A 10,628-nucleotide genomic window follows, 5' to 3' on the forward strand; every position below is an offset into this window, starting at 1 on the left:
GAAATATCAAATCTATAAAAATCTAAATCAATAGCCAGTGATTGTTCATGAACACTCTGACACCATTAAACCAGATTGTATATAAAAACAATATGTTTTCTCTCTCGTCTCGATTCCGGTTGCATCACTTCATCTTAGCTACAGCCAAGTTTAGTTTACCTGTGTTTACATGACAGAACTCCTCCCCACAAAAGTTAATCCATGTTTTTCTGTGTGTTTGCACGCAAACAAGTAGGTGTGAATTACCCGAGTATTCAACCGTGTTGTGTCATTGCCGTGTCAGATGAGAAGATGATTGGGATGAATAAGCAGCTCAACTGTATTAGGCAACAACAATAAAACAAACCTGTTTTGTTTGTTTTTGAACGTTTGTGAATTATGATGAAAACAGACTCTCTCTGACTGGGACTGTCTGTGTGGAGTCATTACCCGTGTTTGTTTCATGGGTTGGCAGTGACTGGAATCGAAAAATGGTAAAAATGCTGAGTGTCATGCAGAATAAGTTCTAAGCTGAATATGGTGCAGCGAACTTTCAAATGTGCAAACAGTGCAGGAAGCTGCAGAAATGTTGAGTCCAAGTCCCCTGAACAGCTGTGTCTTCCATCCTTCCCCAGCACCGCTGCACATTAACGGACAAATGTGTTCTGCTGCACACATGCACACACACACGACACAAACATGTACACTGTCTGCCCAGAAAACCTTGTTCCAACTGTGATTGTCAAACAAAATGCATCTCAACTAATGGACCCGATCTGTCAATAACATCCAAACAAAACTGTTTTTGTCTGCAGCTATGAACACACACACACACACACACACACACACACACACACACACACACACAGACACACGTACACATAGACACACGGACACACAGACACAAACACAAATCAACTTTAAATGGTTTCCATTCAAAAATACTTCAGCACACAACACACAGACACAAATCTGCCTCATGTGTTTGTCCTGGATGGATGGATGGAGCCAGCGTGCTCAGACAGGGCCAAAGCCCCCGCAGGCTCTGGGAGTATTTATGTTTGAGTGAGTGTCATTTTTAGACTGGAAAATTATTAGCTGTTCATAAAGCCCTTCACTGTACTGTAACACCTGTTTGGCTCCATCTTTAATTGTATTCTACACAACTACATGCTGAGCTGTGGCCGTTTGCACTTGAGTACAATAATCTCTTACACAATAAGAATGAGAACTCTGTGAGATAAAATAATCATTTGAGGCAGTGTTAACTTTTTATTGATACCAGTTAAATGGAATATTGTGTTTGAAAAACGTATTGCTGCTGTTGTCAGATACATTTCTGTCAAGGACAGTTATTAAATCTCTGATGGGCTCTGCTGGTAAAACAGAAGGATACCAGACAAGTGATTTAAGGGAAAAATGTGTACGTTCATCCTCGCTGACAGCTTAATAACTGGCTGTCCACATATCACTCCGCTCGCTGTTCCCATTCTGAAGGGCGGCCGAGGCAGGAGGAGGAAGAGGAGGAAGGCGAGGGGAGCAAAACAATTTATGAAGACTGAGACAGGACAGGACATAGTGAAGCACACTCGGACCCCCAGGACTCCCTGCAGGTTCGGCCTGTTCATCTATTTCCGTGGCAGAAGTACACAGCACGGATCCTTCAGCACCAACTGTCCCCGCTGAAAGAGCCGAGGAGTCACATTTTTGCATGTGTGGTTGTGTTTGCCTGATGAAAAGGGAAGGTGGTCCCAGTGTGTAACCTGCAATGCATGCGTTGAATTCTTGTGTGAGCCCCTCAGCTGTGCCACCTCCGGACTCTGAGGAGAAAAGTGCTGATTATAAAACCAAAACAAGGCAGAACCGGGGATAGAAAGTCACTTGCTGCTCCCTGCACATGGTTCCCCTATAAATACCAACGGCACCAACTGCATTTACAAACAAGGCAGTGCATACATATGTATGCAATGAAAAAGTTATGACTCAAAGCTCCTGTGCTAGAGAGGCTTTTATGTGCAGCCGTTTGTCAATCAGTAAAATCTCTTGCATATCATCAAACCTGAAGAGGTTTTTTTGGGCCCTTCTGCTCATAAAAAACACATAAATCTTGGGCTGACAGTTTCACTAGACAAGCCTGTTTATCACCTGCGATGATCTGAGTGTAAGGTTACAAAACATGGACGTCAACTCAAGAGACCATTCCACAAATGCAAGAGCAAGAATGTGGAATCAGTCAGTATTTTCTTTACGGTACAAAAGGTGAAGGAGGAGACTGATGAACTGAGCGAGATGACATGAGTAAGAGATATGATTCAGGGAAAGGAGAAGAAAAAACCACAATGAGAAGGAGATTAATGAGATGTCAGTGTGGAAGTGGAGGAGGAGGAGGGGGGAGGGGTGGTAGTGTTCATGGCAATAATTAGATAAATAAGTGGAGGGATGAGTGCAGCAGAGACGACTGGAATGGGTGAGAGGTCGCCTGGAAAACTGAGAGAAGCACATTCCTTTTTTCTCTCTTGTTCTCTTCAAAACAGCAGCTGGGACAGGTGTGCTTTTACTGATGGCAGAAAGTGCACATGCTGCTGACTGCCTCCCAGTGTGCTCCGTGTGAGTGTGTGGGTGTGTGTGTGTGCGTGTGTGTGTTTATATGCTGAGTTTGCACAATGTCTGGCTGCCGACTGCATGCAAGCGGAGACTTAGTTGTGTATAATTACGGCGGAAACGAAACCCCAAAGAACAGAATTCGGCCATAATGACAAAAATAGACATCTGAATGCACACATGGTGTTTGTTGGGGAGGGACTGCAGGAGTGTCTGTGTAAGAGACAACATAGTGTGTATACAATGTGCATAAAGGATGTGTGCGATGTGTGTGTGTGTGTGTGTGTGTGTGTGTGTGTGTTGTTCAAGGAGACAGTCTCTACTCCAGGAAACAGAGGGATCCTGTTTGTGAGCTGTTCTCATTGTTCGGCTGATTGCCGGCCCTTCACCCTTACTCCACCACACACACACACACACACACACACACACACACACACACACACACACACACACACACACACACACACACACACACACACACACACACACACACACACACACACACACACACACACACACACACACACACACACACACACACACACACACACACACACACACACTCATATACAAGACACAGGCCTCGTGTTCCTACTTGGCCGTCGACCAAGGTCCTGTACACATCAGCTCGGCCCTGCTTTGATTTTCCCGTCCAACGTTTATCACAGTGTCTCTTCACAATACAGCCATAGTTCCTAATGAGGGGTGTGTCGGGCCAGACTGACTCCAATGCATTGTCCCTGCAACCTTATTGATGTCTGTCTCTTTTCAGCAGAAGACAACACCTCACACTCCCTTCACTTCTCCTGGACTCCTCAGCTACTCATGGGTCCTCCTGGTAAAACCTCCACACCCTCCTTTTTCCTCCTGTCTCCACGTTATCTGGGACAGAATCTGGGTTGTTTGGCCCAACTCACTGGTTTGTAGTGAAAAGCAGACGTGATGACTCCGACTTGTTGTCTGTTCACCACCTTCAGTCCAGACTGAAATCTGAACATCTATTCATGGGAGGCAAAACATTTTGTAAAGATGCCCAGGGGATAAACCCACTGACCACGGTGATACTGTGACTGTACTGTTGTTCATGACTACACCTAATGACATCTGGGTGTATTTTGTGTGTAGTACTAAATAGCAGATGTTAAGATAATAAGGTAAACATTGCATGCTCAGCATTTGGCGGTGTCAATGTGTGCATGTGATAACATGGTGAAATAACTCAAAGCAGCACTGTCACTACCATAGACTGTAAAGATGGACGACATATTTTTAGGTAGTTTCTTTGAATGTATAAAGAGGGTGAACCTTCATGATTGACAGCTGAGATTGGCTCACGATTGGTCGAACACATGTATATAGGCGTGTCCTCGCTATCACAGCTCCATCCCTCATCAGACTCTGGCTCCAAATGACTTCTTTGACCCAAGATGGCAGCATTCCTATCCAGGACATTTTGGCTTCATTTCTGGATAGTGGGAGGAGTTGGAAATGTGTCATCCATTGTAGAAACAAGGGCCCGGTCACACATGCACGACTGTTTAAGTGGCGAAGCTTCGGCTTCTGTTCACTTCCAATCTGAGAGTGAGGAGTTTAATCCCAACACGGCTTTGCATGGAATTTAACTTTGATCCACAACATTTACTTCACATTCACACGACTGTACAGCTAGTTTTTTGCATGGCTGTACAATGTAGTTTTAACTTTTTACCAAACTTTACAAATACAATAAAACACACCAAACTGAAATTTCCCTGTGATATTCTTTGATTCTTCGCCCTGGTTTTTCTGTTCCCTACTTCTATCTCATTTGTGCACGCTGCCACTCTGCCTCCTCCATCTCCTGCTCAAAGTTTCCCCCTTTTCTTTCTTGTTCTCTTTCAACTGTAACTCATTTATCTCCGACGCACAGTCTTCTCAGCTTAGCTCCTCTCCTGCATAACACACAACATTCCAGCACAATGCTGTGTTGTGTCTGCACTAGGCTCTTTCAGGGGCAGGCTCTTTGAGCTCAGGAAGAGAGGCCAGTGTAACACACACACACACATGGGATGAGAACCTCTGGCGTGGGCTTTCCCACCACTGCCCTCTCTGTATCAACATACTCACCCAAACAAACTCATTCACACTGCTGCACCATCAAACGAGGCTTTTTGTCTCTTACACAACCAGCCTACTACTACACAAACACACACAGAGTTATCTCCACACATCTGCATGTAAGCTCATTACTGCGTTCAAAACAAAAACCCTCCGACTGCAGCACGAGTCTTTGTACTCGTGCTGCAGTCGGAGGGTTTTTGTGGTCAAGTGCAGCCTTCATGCTTCACTGATTTTCTTCCTTTGACCATCTTCAAAACTAAAATCAGAAACTTAAAGTCATTAATGGTTATGATAAACATTTATTTACAAACACAAAGATATTTCGTCCCTCAGAAGAATTTGCGTGGCACATGTCCCTACTACTGGTTATAATAAGGAAACAAACACTATTTAAGTACCTATGAAAGCCACCAGAAAGATAAGTATGATTATTTCTTGTAAACATATCTTATAGTGTTAATCTCTTCCTGCATTTTATTTAATCTCAGAAGAATATATATAAAAAATAGAATTAACAAAAAAACTAGATAATATCTGATCTCTAACCCTGTATCAAAAAGACCCGAAACAAAATATATAGAAAACATTTCTGGACAAATATAGCTTACTGAATTGATATTCAGTCTAGTTGGTGATGCAAAGTAACAACTCAGAGAGACATATGGATCTCCACAACCGGCAGTGGTGAGAAATATGAAGCTGTACGGTCCATCGTTTGACATTTAACAGGGAAACTACATTTTGTATAAAAATAGCAGCCAACAAGTTGCAACTCCAAACGATCTTTGGCTCATACAATGTGGCGAAGATTGGGTCCAATTCACTGGATTGTGAACAAAACGTTTTTTTTTTATAGATCAATAAATGCCATTAGACACTGATGGCAATCATGACCTAACAGAAGGCACTTGACGTGAAGAGGAGACACAGGTCGCAAGTTTAACTAATAGATGCAGTAAACACCAAATAAAAAACATATTTGAAAACATCATTATTTTTTCATCAAACTACTTAGCTGTACTCCTGCATATCAATCCCCAAAATGACTAAGACAACAAAAGCAAGACATTATCTCCACTTCACAAGTGGAGTCACACGCGGAATGATTGTTTCTCATCATGTGACCCTGTCTCACTATCGACAAGAGCCTCGCTGCAACCTAGAAATGTGTCGGCTCACATGTTGCTCTCATATGTGCATTGACTTATAGGAAGGCGAGCTTTGATTGGCAGACGAGAATTTCCAAAACAGATACAATCTGAGGAGGCTGGTGAAGATTCCTGGAGTGTTTGGAACCTGGGACGAGCACAAACAGGGAGAAGAGGAAATGACTTAAACAATGGCAGTTTTCCTTTAAATCAAACAATGACGAAAGCTGCGTTCACAAGCGTCTTACCACAATATAGTTATCGTTTAGCTGCAGGCCGTAAAGGACCCAGGAGGTTGAGGTGAAGAAGGTGGCTACAGTCAGAGAGAAGGACAAGCACTGCACGTCACCACTACGCACTATCTTCACCTGAAAGAGAGGCACAGGGACAATTAGTTCACAATGAAACTGTATTTGAATGCTGCATTCATTTATGTTTGTGTATTTACAGATAATCAAATGACTGCAATGTGCAATGTGAAAACAATAATTTGTAGTAACAGGCAAATAGAACTATAGCTCTGCATTACGCTGCCACTCTGAGCGTTTTATTGCTTTTAAGATTTAGGTTTTCATCCCCCCAATTTTATTTGTGGGGGTTTTGCCTTATCTTCCTGTTTCCAGAGGCTGTACAAGGTTGTTTTTGGTAAAAAATTTAGCATTTAGCAGATAAAGAGAAACTTATTTCTCCTCATGATCTGCTGAAAAACTAAAACAGAGCTAAAAGAAGAAATGTGAATATTAGACTTCCACACCTGTGATGACTAGAATAATGAATCCAAATTAATTATAATGATGATGTCTGTTTACTAGATGTCTAATCATGTTTTTTTGCCTCCGTCTGTTTGTTTGTCAGCAGAATTATGCAAAACAAAATACTGGACATATTTTCACAAAACCAGGTGGAAAGATGGGACACGGGCCATGAAAGAGCCTTTTTAATTTTGGGCAGATCCAGAGAGATGAGCAGATCCAGGAACCTTTCATCACATTCTTTAACAATGTGAGATTGAGCTTTTTGTTGACATGTTAACCAATTACTGAGGAAGTAATTCATGGAACTAGATTTGTAAAAAATCTGGAATGCAGGAATGTTCAAACCTATGACAAGAGTGGAGGGTCGAAACCTAAGAAGCTGGTTTGTACAGTGTGATACAAGTTTTTTTAATGGATTTGTTTAAACCCCACATTCAGTAATTCTCTGATGGTTTATTCTTCCATCTGATTTCCTTATAGCGATGTTCTCACATCTGGTCATTACAACTTTATTATCAACAGGTATGACTTTATGAATATCCTCTTAACATGACATTTCCCTTCAAAAGATCAAAAGCACATCTGGAGTGCGCTGGAATGCCCTGTATGAGGATGGCTTAGGGTTTAGTCATCAGGTGTAGTACCAACATCACAATATGTAAACTGTAAAAAGAAAACTAAATGTAACCAGGGGGATAAGGAACAAAAAGACAGAGGGGCAATAACAGGAAGACACAGATGAGGAAAAGAAAGGCAGGAAACTCTCTGTGGGTCATTTGGAAGTGTGAGGCAGATGGAGGGAAGGAGACAAACAGGATGGTGGACGGACCCAAAAGATGATACGTAGACGAAAAAGGAAAGAGAGAGAACAAGGGATTTAATCCTTCACTGGTAAATAGCTGCACGTGCAGAGTTGACATGAAGAAGAGGGAAAATAATATACTGCCTACAGTTGTATACAGAGTGCTGGGTGAATAATGTGAAGCTTGACATTCAGTGTGTGGAATTACAGCCCTAGACAGGATTTACGAGCTGTACAGAATTACTTCCTTCTGAGAAGGTCTGTACTTTTACTGGAAACATTAACTCTATATTTATAAATCATTAAGGTTTCTCCTTGGGTCGGCTACTTAGCTACTGAAGAGCATGAACAACACATTTCAAAGGACTGAAGATTATGGACTATGCAATGTTATGGCTGCACTTTGAAAAGCAGCCAGTTGTCATTTGACTGATTCTTCTGGGTTTTATTGAGCATTAAAGCAGCCGAGACTAGTTCCCATGAAAAACAGCTTCCACTGAGAAATGAGCTGACTGAGACTGAGACAAGATTCATCGTGCAATGAAGAACTACTTTAAGTATTGTTTTAAAATGAAAAATACTCAAAATAACTCAATCTAATGCAAAATAAGATATGAAAATAATTAGAGAACAATTATTTTACAGTCAAATACCATTATCTTGATGTGACCATGCTATGAAGTCCAATTTGTTAGGGTTGTTACTGACAAGATGTAATGAGAAAAAATTACTCATTCAGCTATTTAAAAGTCAAAAATTAGACAAAGAAGAAGAAAATCATAATTTCCCAAAGCCAATGTTTAAGCAATAAATGGGTTAGCTTTGTCCTCTAATATCTAACTGTGATGTTAAACAGGGAAGTCAAAAAAGTTTTATAAAAGTCTTATTATCATGTGTATTCCAAGTGTTGACAGTTACTTTTCTGTACATAACATAATCTCACTTTGTGCATATTAGCAGTTATTGTTTGATACTTTTCTCCACCCCACCATCCCACAGTGTATTCCAGATAACAGCACTTCAGACTGTTGAATTTGCATTGTTTACTTGATGTTTGTCTGTGATGCACGTGAGTCGTACCAGGTCGGTGAGCGGGGACAGGTACATGCTGACGGTGACCACGCTGCAGGTGAGGCCCAGCTGGCTGAGCTGAGTCTCTCCCTCGGGCAGGAACACGCTGAAGTAGAACCACCCGCCGACCAGCACCATACCTGCTGCAAGAGTCTCGGACATCACCAACCTCTGAAAGAAACACGCAGGGAGATGCTGAGACACAGATGTGCAGGACTTTCACAGCTTCAACCAGTTGGATCTCCCCTCAGTGGGGGGGGGGGGCTTTCTGCAGAGCAACACTGACCTTCTGGTGGGTGTATCTCAAGTACATGATGATGTAAACGATCTGGAGGAAAGCTCCGATAACGTTGACCAGGATAATCGTCTGATCCTTCTTCAGAATCCCGTAATACAACCAACCTAGGTTACTATGGAAACAAGACAAGCATGACACACCTGTGTTCCTTAACTAATGACAGCAAGCTAATGTTCAGACCTGGTATTAACATCCATCCTAAGGAGCAGATCACACTTGGACAGCTTTATGCAAATGTAATAAGACCTGAAATTAAAAATGACTCCTGTGATCACTTGTGATCGGATTTTTGAAGAACTTGTATTTTCTTGATTCTTGTTGTTCTCGGTATGTACCCTCGGGTTGAATGCACTTATTGTAAGTCGCTTTGGATAAAAGCGTCAGATGAAATGTAATGTAATCTCACTTCCCAGATCTATATGCAAATAGTCACTTACGTCACTTGTGATTGCAAAAAACAAATATTGTTTTAAATAAGTGTGATTTTACTGAAGTGACCAATGAAAAGGTTTGTGATTGTTGTGCAGTGAGGGAGAGAGAGAGAGAGAGACAGAGAGAGAGAGAGAGAGAGAGAGAGAGAGAGAGAGAGAGAGAGAGAGAGAGCAAGCAGAGTCAGGAGGGGCTGAATGGATGAATGCAGGCATCTTTGTAGAAAAGCGTCAGTCATTGCATTGTGTTCCGTTTTGATATTAAGGTGGCTCAGAGAGAAGCTTAAAAAGAAAGTTGTTCTGCTTTCACACTGCAAAAAGAACAGATGTTGATACCAAGTCTGAACAGGATCAGAGAACGATTCAGGGTTGTGCAAAAAACACACACTCACTTCAGACATGTGGTGAGGAAAGGGAGAAACTGGATGTTCTCTGTACTTTTGGATTCTCGCATCTTCTTTAGGTCGCTCCTGGAAACACAAAAACACACACGCACACACACACACGCACACGCACACGCACAGACACAGACACACACACACACACACACACAGACACACACACACACAATAAACTTGATTTATAGAGCACTTGTCTGAACAGAGAGAAAGAAAGACACATATTCAGAGATGCACGTTTGTTTACTTGTGACTTTAAAGAAACACTTGTATCTGTGTGGTAACAACAACAACAACAACAACAACACAATTTCATGCAGCAGCCACCACTAACACCCGTGTCACTGCTGTCGCGTTTCCCAGCAGCCTCATTAAAGCAAACAGTCAACCAGGATGTGGAGCTGCCATCAGTCATCATGCAAACTTACAGTCCGGTGGAGAACATCCCGACCGTGAACACGATGCAGGCCCATGACAGCAGCTGCAGTTGATCCATGGGACGACAGAGAAACGTCCAACACAGAAACCAGCTTCCTCTCCTTCGTGCTTTTAGTCACGAAAGCTGAATTTGCCTTGAAAACAAAGATGAACAAACTCCGCTGTCGTTTCTCTCCTCTCGGTGTATTTCCGTGTTTGCAATCAGCGTGTCAAGGATCTCTGCTCTGTGATTGGCTCCCCGCTGAAGCCGGTGGGGTGAATTTGGTCCAATGGGATACTGCAACGCCAGCGTACGTTTTGCGCCACGTCATCACGTAGAGAGAATTAGTGAGAGCATGTTGGATTTGAAGAAAATTAATAAATAGATGGATTTGAGCAGGGGATGAAGTGGATGGATAAGCATCACTCCACAAAAGGGAAGAGAAGGATAGAAAGACGTTTGATATTAGAAAAAAAAAGAAGCAAAATAAAATGTTTGTTGCAAGTTTTATTTGTCATATGCAGGTTAACACAGGGTCAACAGTACAATACACAAATACCAGTGAAATTAAAAACTGTTATTATTAACAACTATTATTATCACTGCCATCCTCACCAATAACAACAATAA

The 10,628-nt window shown here is 42.1% G+C and overlaps 1 protein-coding gene across 1 annotated transcript; it reads right to left on the reverse strand.

Moving 5' to 3' along the window:
* Positions 1 to 4,959: 4,959 nt before the first annotated feature.
* Positions 4,960 to 10,219, reverse strand: slc50a1 (solute carrier family 50 member 1). The gene is made up of 6 exons (XM_061081156.1): positions 10,009 to 10,219; positions 9,575 to 9,652; positions 8,743 to 8,866; positions 8,466 to 8,627; positions 6,077 to 6,196; positions 4,960 to 5,976 (listed from the first exon to the last, which is right to left on the reverse strand). Exons 1-6 carry the CDS (start codon positions 10,074 to 10,076, stop codon positions 5,869 to 5,871), a joined length of 660 nt encoding a protein of 219 aa, XP_060937139.1. The 5' UTR covers positions 10,077 to 10,219; the 3' UTR covers positions 4,960 to 5,868.
* Between the last annotated feature and the right edge of the window lie 409 nt (positions 10,220 to 10,628).

Source organism: Limanda limanda, chromosome 11, assembly GCF_963576545.1.
Source record: "Limanda limanda chromosome 11, fLimLim1.1, whole genome shotgun sequence".
Taxonomy (NCBI): domain Eukaryota; kingdom Metazoa; phylum Chordata; class Actinopteri; order Pleuronectiformes; family Pleuronectidae; genus Limanda; species Limanda limanda.